The 23,603-nt window shown below is 34.7% G+C and overlaps 1 protein-coding gene across 7 annotated transcripts in view; it reads right to left on the bottom strand.

The window, feature by feature from the left end:
• USP34 (ubiquitin specific peptidase 34) overlaps positions 1-23,603 on the bottom strand; it is a 312,662-nt gene that overhangs the window by 66,936 nt on the left and 222,123 nt on the right. For all 7 annotated transcript variants that reach the window (XM_072635468.1, XM_072635471.1, XM_072635470.1 and 4 more), the window contains 13 exons: positions 23,270-23,416; positions 23,123-23,179; positions 22,951-23,028; positions 21,260-21,354; positions 16,416-16,588; positions 11,807-11,960; positions 10,647-10,725; positions 7,057-7,110; positions 6,854-6,949; positions 3,161-3,225; positions 2,989-3,064; positions 2,851-2,898; positions 2,670-2,735 (listed from right to left, as the gene is read on the bottom strand). In XM_072635468.1, the coding sequence (XP_072491569.1) occupies positions 2,670-2,735; positions 2,851-2,898; positions 2,989-3,064; positions 3,161-3,225; positions 6,854-6,949; positions 7,057-7,110; positions 10,647-10,725; positions 11,807-11,960; positions 16,416-16,588; positions 21,260-21,354; positions 22,951-23,028; positions 23,123-23,179; positions 23,270-23,416 (1,188 nt within the window). The remainder of the gene's footprint in view (positions 1-2,669; positions 2,736-2,850; positions 2,899-2,988; positions 3,065-3,160; positions 3,226-6,853; positions 6,950-7,056; positions 7,111-10,646; positions 10,726-11,806; positions 11,961-16,415; positions 16,589-21,259; positions 21,355-22,950; positions 23,029-23,122; positions 23,180-23,269; positions 23,417-23,603) is intronic.

Here is a 23,603-nt window from a genome sequence, read left to right as displayed (position 1 = left end):
TGAAGAGCTCCTTCCAGGACCATCATTTAAAGATGACAGAGGGCCATCTCCAGTCATTCTGATCTATATCTTGCCACCAGACCCAGATGGCTCTGGAGGAAAAAGTGAGGCTGGTGACTCTGCACAGCCCTTCCCTCCACCTTAAATTCAATTCACTTGAAAGTCATGGTATCATCTTGCTGATCTCATGGTCCTCTTCAAGAAGAAGGGACAAACAACCTGTGAGTAGTCCAAGTCCCCCCACTGGGGAACTGACAAGTACCAGTTGAGCAAGTAAGCTTCCTTCCTTCCTCTATCCCTCTGTCCACATGGGGTAACCATGCTCTTACCTGCGGGTGATGTACCCAAAGAATATAAATTTTGATGGTTGAAAACTAGTAAGATATCTTGGAATTTACTGGCTAGATTGTTTTCTTAAAGGTCATGCCTTAAACTTGACTACATTGACTGGGCCATGATGGCTCAGGGCAACTATAAATAGTGACTTGTTTCTGTTTTGGCCAGAAACCCCTCCCAGATTGATTTTTGATTATACAAAATGGGCCATTCCTTGGCTCATTTCTTAACTAGCATTAATCACTGAGTGACTTGCATGTACTGATGCTGAGTGAAGTGAGATGAACCAGAAGAATATTGTACATAGTAACAGTAACATTGTGTAATGACTAACTTTGATAGACTTGGTTATTCTCAGCAATGCAATGATCTAAGACAATTCCAAAAGACTCATGATGGAAAATGCTATCCACATGAAGAGAAAGAAATATAGGGTGTGAATAAAGATTGAAGGATATGATTTCCTCTTTTTTCTTTTTCATGGTTTTTGCTTTTGTTTTGATTCTTCTTTCACAACATGACTAATGTGGAAAAATGTTTAATACGATTGTACATGCGCAGCCTATACCAGACTGCATGCTGTCTTGGGGAGGGGGAGGGCAGAGACAGGGGAAAAAATTGGAACTCAAAATCTTATAAAAGTGAATGTTGAAAACTATAAAGATTTTAAAAAATAAAGAGGGTAACTAGGCCAGTCATGTCTCATTCTTTTTAAAGTCAATGCTCTCTATTTCATCTATTATTACCTTGTACTAGGTGTTCTTGATTCTTTCTTCCCTACCTTCAACTTCCTATTATGTTCTGTCTTTCTCCATTAGAGTGTACACTCCTTAAAAGCAGGGACTGACTTTCTTTCTACTTGTATTTACATCCCAGGGCATAGTACAGTGTCTGGAATATTGTGAGTACTTAATAAATGCTTGTTTTTATATAATGCAACTTATATACTGCAATATCTCTTAAGCAGAAGAACTGAGGTGTCTGCTTATCTAAGAAGTATTTCTACAAATGTCTAGTTATTAATGTTCTCTCAATCAACAAACATTTTTTAAATGCCTATGACTTTCCAAGCACTGTAAATAAAAGGTCTTTAAGGAAGGAATTCCATAGCATTGAGGGTGATCAGGAAAGACTTTGTGTAGAAGGTAGTGCTTGAGCTGCATCTTGAAGGAAATAAAGGAGAAATTCCAGGTACAAGGGATAATAACGAATTTACTCATTTGTGTATATATTTTATTCTCTAGTAAAACTGAAGCCTGAGAACAACGACTTATTAAATATTTGCTACTTTTAGGTAAGGTTGTTTTGGAAATGTCTGAAATCACATTTGGAAGACAGTCTCTAGTGGATTTCACCACGGATTCCTCCTTAGACCTGGTATATTCTGTTTAATATTTTTTTTCCAATGATTTAGATGAAAGAAGATCAATGACTTTTCAATGATTTAGATTTAGAAGATCAAATTTTTATGCAATACAAATCTGGAAAGGACAGTTAATGCTTAGGATGATGTGAGCAGAAATAAAACAGTAGAGGTCTTTGAGGTTATAACTTAGGTGATGTGGCTGAAGAAACTGGGGATCTTTACCTGGGAAAAGAAGATTTATGAGAAAATAAAAGCAGTCTCCAAGATTCTGAAAGGCTGTCATGCAGCAGAGGGAAAAGACTTTGTTCTGCTGAGCCCAAAGGGCAGAACTAGAATCAATTTTTGAAATTTGAAGATAGGCAGATTTCAACTTAATCCAAGGAAAAATTTCCTAACAATTGTAGGAACGAAAAAGTTATTGGACTACCTACAGAAGTAGGGGGGTTTCCCTAATTTGAAGTCTAATTTAAGTGAAGACAGAACAGAGCCTTCTTGAAGATATAGTTGTGGGGATCCTTGGTCTTTGAAGTCACTTCAAAATCTGAGATTCAGTTGCTGAGAAAATGTTATACAGAATAAAGAGTGGGTCAAAATATATTTCTGCTAAGAGCTTTACAAATAAAATGTATGTGTCAAAAATGCATCAAATTTTAATTCAAAAAGTATGCTGATGGATCAAAAAAACTGCATTATTCTAAAGTTTAGAGAAATATTTAGATGATTCTTTTTTGAAGCTTACTGTGCCTTTTAATATGGAAAATCAAAAGCTGATTTTGAATTGTACTTTGAAGACCAATGATTCTAGGTAATTTTAAAAATCAGTTGAAAAGATAGAGGCTGCTAATTTATAATACATCACTATTGTGGAATACTTCTCTAGGCTTCAACAAAAACAAAGCAGCAATCTGAATTCTAATCTGTTTTGAGTTTTTTTTGGGGCGGAAGGGAACTAAATTCTTCAACTCACCTCACAAGCTGCCTGGCTGTTATTGAACTGCTTGGTTAGCAGTTCAATCCACTGAAGCATTGTAGGCTAAATAACAGATAAAAGGACGTTAGCCAAGTCATATACATTACTATGCAACTTCATATTCTCCAAAAGTAATGATACTAATGAATGACACAAATTCATGAAAGAAAATACATACCTTTTCCTTTGAGTGAATAAATGTCTCCAGGACAAAAGAAGTACTTAGCTGAAAGAAAAGATATAAATAAGCCAGGAGTTAACTGAATAATTATATTAAGACAACTGGTCTTGAAATTGTTCAAGGCTTAAATGTTACCTTTGCCGTCATTAAGGACACAGCTTTTGGATCAGGCAATGTACTTGGAATACTACTACATAACTGCCACATAAACCTAGAATTATAAAGCAACAATTCAACTTCCTTACCAAATAAGATTTAAAGACGTGTTTATGGAATAATCTAATACTAACCTTTGAAAAAAACTTACCCAAAATATGTGTGCTCAAAAATGTTCTTGTCTTGAAGAAATTGCATGTTATCATGCCAAATCCACTGAAGAAAAAATGCTAACATCAGATACAAGAAAGCAATTTATTGCATTATACTTTACCACCTTATAAGGTTAAACAATAAGTCCTAAAAATACCCACCCAACTATTTAAAATCATAGTTGAATTTTTTAGGTTTTATCCAATATCAAATAAATGACTAAATCTCTCTAAAGTATGATAATGTTCCTCCATATTGCATATTATTTAAATACACTTAAAATCATTAGAGTAACAGAAGATTTAGTATGTCTCAAGAAAAGCTCAAAAAGCCTTTTTTGATAAAGTTATTTGGTATGAATAAGTTGCACAATCTGGTAAATTAAACTATTCGCTAAAAGGAAAAGAGGATTATCTTCATCATCTCAATTGCTGACAGAGTAAATTTACTGTGGATTTTGAGTTTTTAAGTGTTTTTGTGTATAATAAGTACCATAAGGCCTTACACAACAAAAGTTTTAGAAAACTTTTTTTTGGGGAGGGAGGAGGAAGGCAAGGCAATTAGGCTTAAGTGACTTGCCCAAGGTCACACAGCTAGTAAGTGTCAAGTGTCTGAAGTGATATTTGAACTCAGGTCCTCCTAAATCCAGGGACGGTGCTCCGTTGAGTGAGCCACCTAGCTGCCCCTAGAAAGTTTTTTAATCAAGCAATTTTGCCATTTAATGAACTGTAGTTCCTTTTTCACTCTGCTGAATCTAATCTTATAGTCTCAAAATATACAAATGAGGAAAATTAAAATTGCTTTTAAATATTCTTTAAGTATTACAATTTATTAGTACATTATACAAAATGCTAGATTTTTCTTCCTGCTTTAAAAAGGATAGTCACAGAATTGAATATAAAGCTACCACATTCTTTCAATAGCAAACTTTTCATTTATATTACAAGTACTAACAGAGAAAGGCCTGTATCTAATTTTGCACGATGAAAGAAATTGCCCCAAGCATCATCACCACTATATTTCTATTCCTCAATCTCTCCTTACTTACTGGTTTACAACAAACATGTCCATGGCTTTTCTCATTCTTAAAAAAAAAACCAACAACAAAACAAAACAAAAACACAAAAAACAAAAAGAGAAAGTGTGCTTTTTCTGGACATTCGTGGTAGCTATTATATCTCTCCTCCCATTCAAAGTTAACTTTGAGAAAGTTGTGTGTACTTTCTGCCTCCACCTCCTCTACTCTCACATGTTTCTTTACCCTTTGCCCTCTGGCTTCTGACTTCATCACTCAGTACAACTGCCTTCTCCACTTACCAATGATCAAATCTTAAATGTCAAATCGAATGGCCTCTTCCTAGTTCTCATCTTTTGCCACCTTTGACACTATCAATCACCATGTTCTGTACATGCTCTCCTCTTTGTTTTCTTCACATTTCCCATCCCTGGTTCCTGTCACACCTATCTGACCGGTCTTTTTCAGTCTCTTTTCTCTCCAGTAAGAGCTTGCAATATAATCATCTCTTTTTTCTCTAATTTGCAACCTCATTGCATCCAACGGCCAATTCTCTGCAGTTTATAAATACAATAGTCTACTTCATGCTTAAAAAACTCATTTTATCCTACTACATCTTTATGCTCTATCTACTCCTTTGTACAGCTAAAGTCTAAGAAAAAGTTGTGTATAGTCTTATGTCCACTTCTACTCATTTTTTTTTAACCCTATGCCATCCAGCTGCTCTCCTTGTATTGTTCAATTATTTGAGTCACACCTGATTCTTCATGACCACATTTGGGGTTTTCTTGGCAAAAATAGGGGAGTGGGTTGCCATCTCCTTCTCTAACTCATTTGACTAAATGAGAAGACTTGGGCAAACAGGATTAAGGGACTTGCCCAGGATCATACAGTTAGTAAGTATCTGAGGCCAGATTTGAACTCAGAAAGATTAAGCTTCCTCACTCTAGGCCCAGCACTCTGTCCACTACAGCATGTAGTTGCCTTCTGACCTCATACCTCAACTGAAACTGCTTTCTCCCAAGTTATCAATAGTCTAATCACCATATCCAATAGCTTCTTCTTTATCATCACCCTTCTTGATCTCTCTGCAGTTTTTGACACTGAACCACTCTATCCTCCTACTAGATACTCTTCTCCGGGTTTTCTAACACTGCACTCTCACCATCCTCTTTTTATCTGATTGTTCCTTCTAGGTCTTCATTAATAAATCATCCATTTCATGCCCCTAAATATGGGTGTACTCCAAACCTCTGACCTGGATCCCTTTCCAAGACTTCATCGCTATCAAGAAGTTCATCTATCATCTATATAGAGTTGATACTAAGGTTTATAAATCCAGTCCTAACTTCTCTCCTGAGGCCCAGTCCCATATCCTTAACTATATACAGGATTTTACTAAATGAATATCCCATATGTATTTTAGACTTAATGTCAAAAAGAGAACTTTAAATCTTATATTACCAAACCTACCTCTTATCCAAACTTTCTTATTTCAAAGGCAAAGCCATATGCCTAGTTACAAAGGTCTAGAACCTCAGAATCCAGCTCAATTCTTCCGTCTTCTTTATCTTCCTCTCTTACTTCAATCGATTATGAAGTATTTCCATCTCTTCATCTCTTATATCTTTCCCCTTCTCTCTCACGGCTACCACCCTAGTTCCACCGCTCATCATCACTTGCCTGGACTATTGCAATAGCCTCCTAATTGGTCCCTTTGATTCAAGTGTCTTCCTTCTCCAATCCAACCTCTATTTAGCTGCCGAAAAGTCTGACCATGTCACTCATCAGCTCAAAACTAAAATGGTTCTCACCATTTAACATCAAGAATCAAAAACAAATTCTTCCTTTAAATATTTAAAAAACTTCGCAACCTTGCTCCAAGCAACTTTTCCAACTTTATAACTGCATTCCTTCACATGTATTCTACAATCAAATGAAGATGGCCTCCTTGCTGTTTCTTACATGACATTCTAATTCCCATTTCCATGTTTTTGTGCAGTGACTATATACAAACAAGATATAAAGAAGAATAAATTAGAGATAGTCAATTGAGCGAAGGCATTAGGCCTTAGTGTTGTGAAAGGCTTCATGCAGAAGAGAGCAAAGGGAAGGGGAAAGGAATAAGCACTATGTGCCAGGCACTATAAAAGTACTTCACAAATTGTCTCATCTGAAGCTAGACTTAGGAGTTATATAACTAGCTCGAATGTTACTATTTTGCTGGTTATTGGCACTAACCAGAAAAATTCCTCCACAAACTAAAAATGGTCATGCACCACCACCCACAGAATTTAAAAAGCTATGAATCTGTTGATCCTGTCTGTGTCCATATATTTATGTTTACATGTTGTTTCCCTATGAGAATCTAAGCTTCAGTCAAAAACCTCTTAATTTTTGTCTTTATATCTTCAGAATGTAGTATAGTGTTTGATATACAGGAGATGCTTAATAAATGTCTGATGGCTGATTGTATTGGCCATTCCTTTTTCTTAACCCCCTATCTCTTTTCCCCTGTCATAAAATGGTTAACCAGTTAAACCACAAATATTTTGTAGGTCAGGCAAGAGGTTATTGACATTGCTTGGAAAACAAATCCTGTACCATAAACAATATGTTTTTCAAAACTATATAACCATGATCTCATATAGGTACTAAAATAAAAACAACTTATACCTCCAGCAATTCTGAAGAAACATCAAATTTGAGGTCTTTGCCATTTTCTTCCTCCAGCTCCATCCGCTTATAAAACAGCATGTATGCACTGTGTGTCTTTACAAGAAAGAAATTTTTAACATGTAATATATATAAAAGTAGATACAAAAAAGACATGAAATTTTAAAAAATGTCAAATTACTGAATGTATAAGAAATAACTACCTTTTCAAAGGAGAAATCCATAAATTTATCTGTAACGGAATCATAGGTCTTGGTCTGTTTGAGAAAAATTAAATTATTTTTCCTTCTTGAGATATGGGGGTGAAAAATAATAACTATATTTAGGAAAATAGCTAGCTATTTTGAAAGCTAAAATAACACCATAAAATGACTTAATTGTATACCAAATAATTTCTTAATTGTTATACTTATCAATATTCTAATTAGCCAACAAAATCTGTCAGTATGTACCAATGACAACTCTTTCTTCCGTCTTTACACATTTTGCCATAGTGAATTCCTATCTATAAGTAACAAATAAATGACAAGACAACTGTAAAAATAAAGCAAAAAGTAAATGGAGGGGAAAGAGGTAAAGATGACATTTTATTTATCTCTAATTTTCAAAGTCTAAGTGAAATAGCTTATTTAGAATTTGTGCACTTCAGACTTGGGTTTATTTTCATGACTGTGAGAGACACATGAAAATTTTTTTTAAAGGTGGGGAGTAGAGAGGGATGACGATGCTTTTCATTTGGATTTCCTAAGCTACAAGTTATGATGAATTTTTTGGATACTAGTAGAAAGAACCAGGACCACCAAAGTCATATAGTTTTCCAAAATTTTTATATAATAAAGTAAGAAAATATTGAAGGCATAATTTAACATCAGACCTAACAGCAGGGAACAGTAGTGGTCAAAAGAGAAGAGGCAATAAGCTGCCAGAGAGAATTACAAATGAAATAGTAAATAATAAGGAAGAAAAAAACACATACTAAGGAAATAGAAAAAGCTTATAAAGATCATCATGAACAGAAAATTGTAGATGTGAAAACTTCAGGACGGGATGAAGAAGGATTTAAGATAGTTTAGCAGTATCTGGAGCTGGGAAGCTTATAGAAGACTTGTAGAAGAACTGAGAGCTGCTGGTTAAGGGATAAAACAATTTATATGAGGGCTTTCTATCTAGTATTGAGCTGAGAATTCTAAAAATTTTATTCCTTGTATGGCATAAACAGAATATTCATAGGAGATAATGACATGGAAGCTACAGTGCTAAGGAGGTTGTATAAGTAGGGTGACAAAGAAGCAAATGATAACAATGGTGAGATTACACAAGGAGAGTGCAATAACTGAAGAAAGAGACTCAGGCTAAAAGGTGACCAGGTACTAAAACCATACCTAAGGTAATTCCCCCAGCCTCCCATTTCTCTATTTTATTAGATCTTTATTGGTTGATAGACAAATATATCTAAAGGCTGAGAAGTAGCATTATTTTCTAGCATCTCTACTTTTTCCCTCAAATCCTATTTTGCAGAAGATATGGGGGTCCCATTCCTGAATCTGTCACTAATTAGTTGCCCATGTGCAAGTCACTTGGGGCAGGGGCAGTCACAAATATTTCACTTGCTCTACTTTTTTAGTACTGCAGGTCACTCAGGCAGAAGGAAGAAATTAGTTTGGGAAACATCTCAAGTATGGTAGATAAGATTTCTCTTACTTTATGACAAAAGCAAAATAGCTAAAAATGTTGTGGTTAGCTACACAGCACTTAATAATTGCTTGTTTGATTGACTGATGATAGTTCCATACTTTAAAAGGCAAATGAGACAAAAAAAATACACTATTCTGAACTATACAGTTAGATCCTGATTAATGTGAATAAATGTAAGCAATTACCAGATTTTACTTATTTTAACTCTGACCACTGAGAAGTTAAATACATGTGAAATACTTCAGGGATTTATGTAAGTGCATTAAGGAGGACCCATCGACAATTTTATAGCTAATGACAAATAAGCAAGGGGAAGTCAGGAATAGTTTGAAATCTACTTTAGATTTTAAATGAGCAGATTTACAATAAAGAATTAGTAGTTTCTCATGGATTAATAAATTCTATATGGAAGTATGAGAAACAGTTAAGAAATAAATTCTGAAGACACAAAGAAAAATAATTCCACTGAAAAGAAAAAGGAGTTGTTTAAGTAATATTCAAGTTCAGAGAAAGCTAACATTCATGAAGAAGTTTTAAGAATATGTGCAGAAAAGAGAATCCAAGAAGAGACGACCACCGCGGAGGTAAGAGACGAGAGAAAGGTAGAACTACTCAATTCTTATTTTACTTCTATTATTTTTTTTGCCCAAGATCACATTCTATAGACTAGAAAAGACAGAGCACAAATGAAAAAGAGGAAGCTGAAACCTGAGATAAATAAGGGGATAGTAAGAGAGTACCTAAAATTGCTCTGATGACCTCAAATTAGCAAAGTCAGATAAACAAGAGCAAATAATTGAACTTGGAAATAAGAATTTAGGGTATATAAAACATGGCCTCTTTCACACTCACATATTCTGTGTAACAAACAATGACTACTTAACGCTTGGATAAATGGAGTGAAGATTTAAAATAAAACATAAGACAGTTTGAAAGGTTATCAGAACATTAATATTAGTATAGTATAATCAACATCCTAAGATACTGTATGCATCAAAACATAACTGCAAGTCTTTAACTTAATTATTTCAATCTTAATTAAGTACTTTTTTTATTAGAAAAGATAATTTGTTTATAATTATGTCATCTCACCTCATAGAATCTGTCTATACTATCTGTTTGATCCTTAAGATATACTATTTTGTTATAATTCCTGTACTGTCATTTAAATATTTTCATGGGTAAATGTCTTCTAAATTAGACTATAAGCATACTAAGGGACTGACAATGTGTTATCCTTTTTTTGATAGCCCCACAGTGGTGTATACACAATAGGCTTTCAATAAATGTGAGTGGAATGAATGGATGAGAGTTGACTGCAGCAGTTAAAATGAAAGGCAAAATAGTCACTGTTATTGTCATCACCGACACCACCACAATGCTATTCTCCTTTTATTTCCCCAAAAAACTGAGACAATTTATTTTTTGCTCTGGGTAGTTTTCATTTTGATTTCTTGAAATATAGCTCCTGTAAAATAGGCTTTAAAAAAAGCCCTTTATGTTTTAAATGGAATTACTGGACTATGTCTTTAAATCTAAATCATTCTGGCTGTCACTGACTGGCCAATAATAGCCCTAGTCCCAGCCTCTGTGGCTCACTGCTTTAGATTTCGATGACTTGAATGAGAGTAAATAGCAACTGCTTCCTGTTCAGGCAAGAAACTGAAGGTCGTCTTCTTCTCCCAGACTGATATGGTGGTGATGGAAAATCAGGCCATCTTTTGTTTCAATTCTCACCTCGCTCTTAGTCACTGAACAGATATGGCCTCGACCAAACTGAGACCTGGGAAAGACCTTAACTTAGAAAGGCCAAGGTGAACCACCGTATCCTGGGCCATTGCCAGTCATCTTGACCTTTGTCTTGCCACTGGACTCAGAGCATTCTGGAGAAAATAGCAAGGCTTATGACTTTGTGCAGCTCTGCCTCACTCAAATCCAACTCAAACGCAAGTGATTATCACTATTGTGATGTCTCTGGTCCTCAAGAATGAAGGACAAACAAGAAAGTGGGCCTCCTCTTGTAGCATATATTAATACCAAAATGCTTATAGTTATGCAATGACATATAAAGCACTAATAACTTACAAAAGAAACTTACTGTCATTTCCCCACCAAAACATTCAGAAGCAAGTTGAGCAGAATCAAAAGGTTTTACTTCAGCATCATTAAAGAGATACCTAAAAGCAAGCAAATAGTATTTTCTAATTATCAATTACCACATTCAAAAATGGGTTGAGTTTTCTACATTTAAAACATCCTATTACATTTGTATGAACAATGTTAAGGAACAACATATCTAATACAGAAAAAATAGCTTTTTAGAAGATGATCTCCAACCAAACTTCCCTGTTTTTACAGATATATCTCTTTCTTATTCTTCATGAGAACTGAAAACTTGATAGATCTATCAACTACATGGAAATTAGTAATAAGATGGATCATCATTAAAAAAGGGGGGAGGGCTATTACTCACATATCAAATCTCAAGAGAAGATGTCTCCTAGATACTTAAAAAAATTTTATTATAAAATAAAATCACCAATATGAGTATTTTCAGATAGTCTAAAGAGACATAAATGACCAAATCATAAATTTCTTAAGGATGTTTCAACTTACTTTACCTTTCCAGCTCTGTAACTTAGGACATCCATACATTGTTAGGCACTTAATAGATATTTGCAAAATCATATTGAATCAGACACGTAAACTAAACATGGTAACTAAAGGGGTAAAAAACAGAATAAATAGCAATGCCAACTACATATTTCAGTAGTCATCTGTTCAACTCCATTGAAGTCCAATGACTCACTGAACACGAAGACAAGGTTCTCAAAACTGGTGTGCAAGCATGTCCTCTACCAATAGGAACAGTTTAAAAGTACAGGCCTTACAACAGACTAGCCATGGCAGTTCATAAATCTGTAAATTAAGGCATGGAAGCATGGGTGGAAGGAATACTCACACTGATTAAATTACAGATTCAGAGTGTCAAATTTTCCAAAGTTCTATACTGCTTATTAGTCTCTACTTCCTCTCCTCTTTTATAATGGAGTTACTACATGGAAAACTTGAAGAAAACATATAATCCAATTTAAGTCAGTCAATAAGTATTTAAGTCCTTACAATGTGTGAGGTGTCATGTTAAATACTAGGGATAAAAAGAAAGGAAAAACTACCACAGGAAATAATTGAAAGGGTTATAGAATACATAATTTAGCAACACAAATATAACTGAAATATCCAATGCTCTTAACTCACCACTTGTTGTTCTTATAAGCATGGGGATTCACTATATCCCTAATAAAGCTGTAATAGTGACCACCATCAGCTGTTCCTGTATGAACTGTCACTCCAATCAAATCATACTCATAGCTCTCTGTTTCTTTTCCAAGATCAACTTCTTCCTTAAAACCTGAAGTTATTTATATAATAAAAAAGGTAAGTTCCTTTAAGTTTTAGTGTATTTTAATCATGTATATCACTGATAACAATTTCTAAAATAATATCTTTGGTATTCTATAAAATATCAGTTAGAAGTATTTTATTCAAATAGACACATTCAACTTTCTTGTAAATTACTAAATACCTGTAACTTCATCAATATTATTTTTATGTAACAGCAAGATGCATATGCTTATATGTTGTCATTAAAATGAATTTAGTATCATGTGACTGGTACACAGTAAATTCAAAAAGTACATACAAATGTTAATTAAAAAAAAAAACCTGGTTAGCACTCATTTTTTAGGTAATATAAAATGGGCACACTTCTCTGCGTCTTGGAGAATATTAATGTGAACATGGTAACAAGTGCCCTGATAGACTTCAGAAAAGCAGTAACAAGTAGATGTTGTCCCTTTAGCCTTAAAAGGAAAATGGAATGCTTTACTAGTAGCATTAACACTGCTTGAGTCAATCAAAAGCATTTACTAAACCACAGCCCAAATTGTACATTAGGTACTTTGTGGAAATATGTTCAAATGAAAAAAGAAAATGTTATTCCTTCAAACAATAGACTTACAAGCTAACGGAAAACTTGAGTATTTCAAACAGTGGGGAAATAACTTCAACAGACTGACAAAATTGGACACCAAAGTGGCAAAAATACGTTGAAGTCACATAATAAATGCAAAATAAATTCTAGCTGGATCAAAAGGTTAACTCTGTACATGCCTCGCACACGCATATGGGAGCAGTTAGGTGGTACAAAAGATAGGATGCTGGCTCTGGAGGCAGGAGGACCTGACATTCTTACTAGCAGTGTGACCCTGGGCAAGTCATTTAACCCCGTTTGCTTCAGTTTCTTTATCTGTCAAATCAGCTGGAGATGGAAATGGCACACCACTCCAGTAACTTTGTCAAGAAAATGCCAAATGGAATCACAAAGAGTCGGACATGACTAAAAAATTACTATATATGTATATATGAGTGTTTATAAAAGAAAAAAACTTAAAAAGGTACAAATTGTGGGAGAAAAGTTTACAATGAAAATATATCAGAGAAAACCATTATATACACTATCTATAAAGAAATGATACAAAAGTTTATTATGAGTAATGACACAAAGGAAAAGAAAAGAACTGATAATTTACACAATATATAATTATAAACAGTAATATGGAAAAGTGGTCAATCTCACTAAAAAATACTTTGAGAAATCTCCTCACACCTATTTGGTTAAAAATGAATAAAATACTAAACCCAAAACTCCTGGGACCATGGGGAGGGAGAGACACTAATATATTGTTAATCTTCTTGCTAACTGGTAGAATTTTTTTTTTTGAAAGCAACCCAAACTATGAAAAAAACCTCACAAAATCTATCATCCCTATTGACTTAGTAAATCTACCTTTTGGGAATATATCCAACTATCCATACAAAAATATTTATAGTTTTCTTATTTATAATACTGAAAAATGAGATAAAATGAAAATGTTCAAAGCTTAGGTGCTCATCAAAGATCATATATACATGGATTAACACAATATTAGAAATAACTGAAAACAAAGATGCGAAAAAGTACAAAGAAATCAGAGCTTTATGAAAAGCATGTGCATACTGTTAAAAAAAAATCTATGACAACAAAAAGAAACAGATCAGAAGCAGACAATGAGTAATCCTAAATTGTTGTTCTTATTTGTTTTTGAATGGTCTCATAGTTCAATTTGAGGGATCTGGATGTGATGGTGCAAGGAAGGCTAGCACCTGGTATTCAGAAAATGTTGGTAGTAGCCACAGTTCAGGGGCTAAGAGTAGCCTTAGAGCTTGCTTACTTTCTTTTTACATATGAAGAAATTGAGGCCAAGAGAGGTGAAAGGATATTATGAAGTCAGGTCCTGGGACTTTGGGATCAGCACTCTTTCCACTGTGTCATGCTTCTGCAGGAATTTAGAATAAAGCTCTCTCAACTCCCTCACTACTTTTCACAGGGAACTCTTCCTGATCCACTAGTTATAGGGCTCGGATCATCCTCTGCAAATTATCAGGTATCTTTTTACAGGCTGTTTTCCCCATAATAACATGCAAGCTCCCTGAGGTCAGGGACTGTTTCTCTTTTTGCCTTTCAATTCCCCAGAACCTAGGACAGTGTCTTGTACATATTCAGTACTTAATAAATGCATGCTGGGTTTGACATAGGAGTCTGTTTCCCATCTATGTAGTTGGCCTCATTAAAGCTATTATAAAGTGCATGATCAAGCATTCGCAACAAGGCACTACTAATTGCACTATTAGGATCAAACTAAGTCTCTGCCCAATTGACCTTCCTATCCCTCTCAATTAGGCACCTGGAATACCCTGGAGGAGATGCAAGAGCAGCTGCAGTAAGCCTGGGGCCAAATCCAGACTTAAGCCTATATAATTATTTGATTCTCTAAGAGGAATCAGAATATTCCTTGCTTGCCACTGTCACTTTCAGATTCTCCTTTTACCATCACTAGGCAGCCTTTTCTTCTCTGAAGTCCACTCAATCAAAATTTTCTACCCAAATGAAATTAAGGTAGCTGTGGCAAACCAACACCTCCTTTCTTAAGGAATTGAGCATCTGATACACCACCTTCATCTACTTAACTCTTGAACTTAGAGAACTTTAAAACTGACAGATACTTCCTTGAACTCCTTAAATTCCTCAATCTCATTCACTACACGTCAGTCACACAATAGATCCCACCATGACTCACGTATCAGGAAGCATTCCACTTTACTAACTTTGATTATTTCTCTATTTGACCACAATCATTTATCATTTCACTTCTCCCTTTTGTCTCACTACTCCAAAACACCTATTTTCTCCATCCTTACTGAGATTCTCTAGTCCTCAATAGTCTCTCGAACAATTACCCCTGTTGTGACTTCACTCTCTCTTCCTTTCTAATCTCAATCCAAAAGTTAGTCATTTCATCTCTACACTGTCTTCTGCTCCTGAATTTTCTGATTTTGTTATTGTTGTTCACTCTTGTGAAATCTCAGCATTGGATTAATTTCACTATCTGTCACTCTCCAAAAGTCTCACAGCCTTGCTCATTAAGTATATTATAAAATCCTGTTATCTAACTTTAACTGGGCCCTTACCACAGCAAAAACAGTCCTTTAATTCCTCCCTAAATGATTCCTCAACCCATTCTCCATAAAACTCTTCCAATTTGCTTCCATCTTGGTGCGTCACACAACTCTCTCAACTCCTTAGCTGAGGGCTTCTGTCTCTTACTTTGTTGAGAAACTCGAGTCAGTTTTCCATCATTCCTTGCATGTCAAAAACCCTTGAAATTATCTCCCCATCAACTTTCCATCAGGCTCTAATAAAAAGTAGTGGATGGCTTTTTTCCTCAACAAGGCCATACCCCCCATCCATCTTCTCTAGAAGATTGCATCCTCAATCATTCCCTGTCCCTTCCCTGACTATGTAATGGTTTTCCTGCCTACGGCCTTCAAGCATGTTCAAATCTTGCCAATTCATAAAACCCTTCACTAGACCACTATCAACTCTTTAAACTTTCCTTTTAAAGCTCTCTTCTTTCTCAGCCAAACTCACTGAAAACTGTCTACAGTTACTTCTTCTACTTCCCGTCCTTTTACTCAATTGCTTTTGCAATATCATCCAACTGTACCATGCTCAAACAAAACTATTTAATCCAAAGTAACCAATGATCACTTAATTAAATGTAATGTGTTTTCTCTATCTTTCTTGACCTATCTGCTGCACTCAACATTGTTAACCATACTTTCCTCTTTTGGTTTTCAGGACCCTAACTTTCTCCTGGTTCTCCTCCTCTGTCTTTTGCTGGCTCATCACTAGTATCACAGCCAATAACTCTGACTATTCCTGAAGGTTCTGTCACAGGCCCTCTTCTCTTCTCCTATTGTCTCTCTTGGTATCAGCACCCACAGATTTAGTTAACATCTCTAGGTAGATGACTTCTAGAACTATTAGATCCAGTTCTAGTCTTTTCACTGATCTTCAGTTCCACATCAACAATTGTGTGTTGGATATTTCAAACTGATGTCAAGGAGACATTTTAAACACAAGACCAAAACTGAACAGGTAATTTCCACACCTCAACCTTCAAACCTTTCTCCAAACTTCCTAATCTTTCTCAAATGGTCTTTTCTCTGGTCTTGTAGGCTTATAACCAAGTTATTATTCTTGATACCTCACTGTCTTCCTAATCACTCTGTGTGATTAATTGTAGGCACTAAATAAAAGCATATTTATTGATTTATAGACAAGAACGTTCAATTCATACCCAACTTAGTCTCTTTAAAGACACAAATAACCTTTTTCTTCTTGAAAAGGAACTATCATTTTGGAATTGTCTAGTCTACAATTAGCACGTAATTATTAAGGGAAAACAATATAAATCTCGATTACCTTCTTTTCTGTCACACTTGCCCATGAGAAAATCTTCTGTATAAGGTGTCATATCCAAACGTAAAGGGAACGAAAAGTGTGTATTTACTTTCTCCTTCATCATGGTAACCATATTAAAAGTGTATCTCATTGTATTGAAACTCAAGATGCGAGGTAATTTCTTAAAACATGCCCTAAAAACAAGATTACAAAATGAATGAAAGTATATGTTAAAAAATATTCTTAAAAACATTTTCCAGAACTTTCATTTTGGATTTGAATTCCTTTTTAAATTATATTCTACTTTCAACTGAATGCAAGTAAAGTTTACATAGTAATAAAACAAGTCTTCCTGCATAATTCAGCATCTGGTTCATATTTTCCCTAGTTACATAATTCTTGGTGACTTCAACATCTATGTCGTTGTCTTCCTTAATACCACACCGCTCATTTCCACTCAAAATTAGATAGCTTGGTGATGTCCTAAACTTCCAACCATGCATTTTAAAATGTAGTTTTTCCCACTCTCTACTGATTTGCCCTCTCCAACACTGACAACTGCTCATCCATTCTCAGTCAATTAGTCCTTTTGTACAAATTACTTTTTCTTTCTGACCTTCTGCCAATCCACAACCCTACATCAACTGCATAGAATATTTTTCTACTCCTACAACAAAACTGCAGAATTTGTGTTGCAAGAGAAGGATTCAGAAATGTGTAGATCCTGCCTGCTACACCCTTGCATTATCAACTTGAATGAACCTCTTGAAGAAAATAAATATTTTTCATTGATCATTTGATTCTATAGTACCATCCTTTAAAAAGGAGCTATAACAAACCATCTTTTTCCTTTTTCTTTCAAATTTTACCTTTGTCCCCAAAGTAGACATTTGAATTTCATGCTTTGTTGAGAAGCTGAAGGCTGCCTGACTTTAGTACCTTCAGTAACCAACCCTCATGACTTCCACCTAAGTATCTCTATAACTTTCCCTTCATCCTTTCACACCATGTTAGGAGAGGCAATTCTTTACTAATTAATGAAAAAGACTAATTATCATGATATGTTTAGTATTTGGTGAAAGTTTAAATCGGATCAAATTAATTATGTCTACTTAAGGACCTTGATTTCACATTTATTCTCTTCTTTATTCAGTATATTCAAAGTCTCATATTCCACTAGATTCTTAGTCTTCATCTTTAAACATGTTTCCCTATCCTGAGGTCCCAATGATATTTTTCCTTTCATTACCAAAGAAGAGATCAATACTTGATGCCTCATTACTCCTTCCTTAACTCAATATAATGTAGTTTCATACTCCTCCATTCTACAAAACTATATACGAAGATCCCATTAACTATTTTCTCTGTTCTTCCTGAATACTTACTGATTGGGTGCCAAATCCACGAGACTAATGAGAACTCAGAATTAGAAAAATCTAACACAACCGCCTTATTTTACATATCTTGAAATCGAGGCCTTTCACAAGTTCACAGAGATACTAAGAAGCAGAAAAAGGATTTGAACCCAGGCACCCTTACTCTTTTTACTATGATAGGCTACCCACCTCTGTTTGTCTTTCCTCTTTGCCCTCTGTGGGGTTTCTGACACTGACAACCTTTCTCTGGTCAGATTTTGTAGCACTACATTACTTGTGTAAATCCTGTCTTCTCTTTTATCTACAATTTTTCTTCCACACCCTCCTTCCCGTTTCCAAATCAGAGAATTTTTCCAGGGATTGGCTCTTAGTCCTCAGTTCCTGTCATTTTCCAATTTCTTTCTCTGAAACTTACTTTATCCTTTTGGCTTCAATTATCATGAGCAGGAGTTAAAATTCCTCTCACACAACTCTGATGCTGGAATGAAGGTAGAGACCATCTAATCAAACCTTTTCACATTACAGATGAAAGAAACTGAAGACCAGATAACTTATTTGGGTCTTAACTCCTTCTAGAACCAATAACGGTGCCTGGAACATGGTAGACTTTTTAATAGTTCCTTGTTAAGTGGTAAAACTAGCAGCTTGGACAAGATAACCTCAAGGGTCCTTTCAACCTCTAATCTATGACTTTATGATCTTAACTTGTACTATACTGATATTTAGTGACAGAATATGAGATAATTCTTTACTCTTCTTTTGCTGCATTGTACTGACTCCAAATTACATCTCTAATGGGGCTATCTGTAGTCTTTTCATAATTTGGCCTACCCTGCATCTTATTTCCCATCTCTCCTCATTGCAATCAAAAGCTGTCCTCATAAGCTGATTACCTAACTCTCAAATACGGGGGTTTTCTCCTCTTTTTCAAGCTGCAGCTTTTGCCTGGAATGATTCTTCTCTTCTCAGCTACATTCCACCCTTCCTTTACAGTTTAGCTAGAGTTCCACTGGAACAATTAAGCCTGTATTACTCTCTCTTGTCTCTGAACAATCTCAGGACTTACTGTCCACACCGCTCACTTGGTCACTCTTTTGTACACTGTTAATAAAATGCTTTAGATATGTTTCTTATTTGTCCAGTTAAGATTATAAATTCATTAAGAGCTTGAAGCATGTCTTGTACTTATTTTGATCCTCGTAATGCCAAAGACAGTACCAATCAACTAACAGCTACTCAGTAAATAACTGCTGAACTTTAGTGGGAGAAGAAAGTATTTAAAAAAAAAAAAAAAAGATAAAATTAGACTGGAAAACATTTACATCAAACTGTAGCACAGTTAACTTCAGTATGAAGGAAATTCTTTAGAGCAACCATAATGTAGGACAAAGTGAATGAATCTCAGAACAAAAGATAATATGGATCACACATTAAAGAAAATCCAAAATAAGTAATTATATATGTTTAAGCAGGTTTTATTTTACAGCAAAGCAATTCTGTTTTAAAGGGACACCACAGATGTTGTATATTAACAAGAAAACAAAAAGGAAGTGAGGTAGTTTTATTTAAATCACCAGGAATTAAGTATTTTAGCAAAGGGCTAAAGGGTAAGAATGATGACAATGAAAACATACTTAATAAAAAAGGTATTTAAAAATAGAATAAGCTTTAAAGAGCTCAAATACTACCACTGTATCCAACGGTTAAATATGAACTTGTTACTAAGAAAAAATATAGAAAGAGACAACAAATAATTTCTTTTGGAAAGAAATAAAGGAATGATACTGAAAACAAAAAGTGAAAGTGGAATTAACAGAAAAAGATACACCAGTTTACATAAGATGTTCCTTAAAAATGAATTGATGAGTAAAACTTCAAAGTCAACTGACTTTTCCCCATAATTTCACAGATAACATCTATGAGTCTTTTGGCAGGTATCTTTATAATTCATTTTACTTTCTTTTCTATGTTGTTAATGACTTCCTACAGATTTCTGTTCAAAATGGTAAATTTCACAATTTCACACCTGAGTTGGATAAAAAAAATTCATAAAAAAGATGAGAAACTGAAGCTAGCAGTTCATCTAAAAATGTTCTAGGGTTTTTAGTGGATGGCCAGCTCAACTATGAGATAACAGCAGCCAAGAAAGCTAATAGGATATAAGACAGCATTAACAGGAGCACAAGGTCAGACTAGGATAAAACAATACAATCTTCAAATCTGTCCTGCTCAGACATCTGGATTCTCATTTTCTGAGTGACACATTTTAGAAAGAAATTAATGAATTGAAGAGTGTCTACTGAACAACCAGGATAATAAAAGGCTTTAAGTACATGTCATAAGAGAATCCGTCACAGAAATACTTAGCCTAGAGTTGAGATTATTTATAGGGGGAAATATGAGAGGTGTCTTTAAATATCAGAAGGATTATCAGAAGGAAGAAGAAATAGGCTTGTACCTGTTCCAAGTAATGGGTAGAAGTTAAGAGTCATATTCAATCACTTGGCAAAATTTGCTGTTTCTATCTCCAAAATGTTTCATATTTAGAACTCCTTTTTCTCTAGTCTAATTGCTACCACTTTAGTTAAGATGTGAATTAGTCATCTAGGGTGTATTACAACTCTTACCCTCAAATCTTTTCTCCTCACTCTACTCTGTTCCACTCTGCCAAACTGATTATATAGTTAGACACAGAACTGATTGTGCCACTCTCTTAGAAAACCAACATGGCTCCTTATTGACTCTAAATTACAATGTAAACCCTTCCGATTAGCTTTTCAATCCCTTCACAACCTGGTCCCAACTTATCTTTATAGCCTCAGTATATATTAATTCTCCCTCCTATACTCTGTGACACAGTCAAACTAGCCTCTTCTCTACTCTTCACATGTGGAACCCCACTTCTCATCACTTTTTAAAAAATACACAATGTGCCCCAAACCTTTCTATGTCCTCACTTCTACCTAACAGAATCCCTTTTTTCAATATATAACTCAAACATCATCTTTTACATGGAAGCTTACCAATGCTTTTTACTGCTACTGCCCTACCTACCAAACTACCTTGTATTTATTCTCTTTATAATTATTCTGCATTTACTTACATATGTATTTCTCACCTCCCATTACAATGTGAGCTTGAGAGTAGAAACTGTTTCATTTGAGTCTTTATATGCAGTCTCTCAAGGACAGCATCTTGTCACATAGTTAGGCACTTAATAAATGCAAATTAAGAGAAATTTATGCTTAATTTAAGGGGAAGTTTTTTTAAACCAGCATTATCTGAAATGAAATGGAATGCCTCAAGAGGTAGTACATTATATATCATTCATCAAGTAAAAGTTGGATGAGTATTTGCTGGGAATTCAGAAGATCGTTTTCTATGAATGAGATGAACAAGTTAGCTTCTAAGATCCTTTCCAATCATGAGATCTTATAATACTGTAAACATTTAAAAAAATTTTTAAAGGGATTTTTTTCATAAATGTACCTTTTTTCAGCTCTTACTTTCTTTCCACAATGAGAACAAGTATACATGTTGTCACCTTCTAATGTATCTTTAATAGTTACTTCATCAAGCGATTCCTGTGTAAATAAATAATATAAATGACTTGGTATTTTTATTCACAAAAAAACAAATATTGGTTAATTTTTCACTGTTTTAGAAAAGGCAGCTTCCAAAGGGAAAAACTGGTAGACGCTTGGCATTTTAAATGAGAATTTTCTTTTTACTTTTTCATTCCTTTGCACTGAATGTTTTACAAATTATTGAACCTTTATGGGGACAAGTACTTACATTTTGGCAGGGTAAAAAAAATTAACTATGTAGTTAAAGTGAATTCCTACCACAAATACCAATAAAACAGCTGCATCAGTAAAAGGTAAAGGGGTAATTCTAAAATTACATCTCTTTCAAGATCTAAAACAGTTATTTAAGTACAACTGAATATGCATAAAAAACAAAGCTTTTAGCCCAGTGGACCACAGGTCCCCAGCAACTTCTCTTCTGAATCTTCTCTCGTATTGGATACTTCGGATTTTCTACACCATCCTTCTTGGTAAAGGGGTTAGGAAAGAGTGATGTTCCAAGGTAGTAGGCTAATAAAGAAGGTGAGAAATTTCATTTCTGAAGCTATTCTTTTTGCCCAATATACCCAGCTCCAAAACAGGTCTTGTCCAAATCTCCTGGAACAAGATACTGACAACCTCTCCTTCCAGCTCCAGGAGATGTAAAATTATTCTTTATCCTCAAGTTTCCAGCACTCTTGTGATGTGCTGTGATAAAATATACAAAATGGCCTGAGTTTTCTTTCTTCTCTAAAACGTATATTTTACTCTTTAGTAAAGAAACTCTTTATATGTTCTAAGTGAACAAAGAAACAGTCTGAATTAAAGAAGGGGAAAAATGTGGGAAAGGACTATCCAGAAGTCATGTATAACCCCTGCTTGCTAAAAGTAAGAAACAGAATGCATGCTATCGTGGGGTGAGGGGGGGAGAGATGTGAGGAAAATTTAGAACTCAAAATCTTAGTGGAAGTAAATGCTGAAAATTAAAATCAATAAATAAATTGAAATGTGACCAAGAAAAAAAAAGGTAAGAAAACAATTTATTAAGGAGGGTGAAGGTGGTGGGAGTAGAAATGGAAGAAGCAATTCCTTGGATCCATGAAAGAAAAACCAGGAGGAATGCCAAGTGACCTAGCCTAGGATAGACAAAGATCTCAAGACAGATACCCTGCAGGAAGGAGGCCCAGTCCCTACACCTCCTCTAGAAATCCAACCTACTTCTCCTCACCAGTAGCTTGGATCTAAAAAGAAACATCACTCTTACTGCCTGGCAAGCAGGTAGCCTTCAAGTCACCATTCTCTATGCAACGATGGGGACAAAAATGTTTCTGAAATCTGAACTGAGAACTGTGAATATATTTTCCAATAGAAATACTCTTAACATTGAATAATTTTGTTCTGTGGCACTTCTAGTATACTCCTGAATCAATACTGTACACTGATCTGGGGATCTAAACACTAAGTACATTTTTACGGGAAAGGGAATTTTAAGTAATAAACAACTAACTTACATAAACAAAGTTTTACAATATAACCTGTCTGAAATGTTAAAGATTGTATCTATACAGTGACAGAGCTTAATAATTTCTTAAAACTGTGTCTGGCATCACTCACATAAATGTTCTTCATATCAGCCACCTGGCATCTCACAGTATAGAATTCTTCAGCAGTCTGACTGACATGTTCACAATCCTGACCAAGTAATAATAGTTAAAAAAAAAAAAGTCAGTAATTTGTTCGTAGAACCTAATTATTATTAACACTGGAAAAATGACAAAATACTTACCAAAGAGACAACATTGTTTGTAATGACACCGCCAAACAAACTTTTCACTGTATTTTTCTAGAAAATAAATGCAAAAAAACTGCATATAATACAAATTTGAACAAATCTATACATTTCAAAGAACCTTACAATTATTCAGATACCTACCAGTTCTGGAGACATTTCTTCAATTTTTGTTATCAAATCAGTGAAGAATTCTGTCATGTCTTTTTGTTCACCAGTATTCAGTGGTTGTTTATCCATAGTATAAGTTTTGCAGAAAGGTCTAGGATTGTAAGCTTTGCATTCACTTTCCTAAAAAGAAAAATAACATCAATCTAGATAAGAGGCATATTATCTACAAACACATTCCACAACATGCATACATTTACTTACTTTTTTACATTACAAGTATTAGTCACAATTAACATTCATACCATTCTAAAAATAAATCAAGCAATAAATATAAAGGAAATCTTACATTTTTCTCTACAAAAAGGAA

The sequence above is a fragment of the Notamacropus eugenii genome, chromosome 1 (genome assembly GCF_028372415.1).
Source record: "Notamacropus eugenii isolate mMacEug1 chromosome 1, mMacEug1.pri_v2, whole genome shotgun sequence".
Taxonomy (NCBI): Eukaryota; Metazoa; Chordata; class Mammalia; order Diprotodontia; family Macropodidae; genus Notamacropus; species Notamacropus eugenii.
This window is presented reverse-complemented; position numbering and strand designations above follow the sequence as displayed.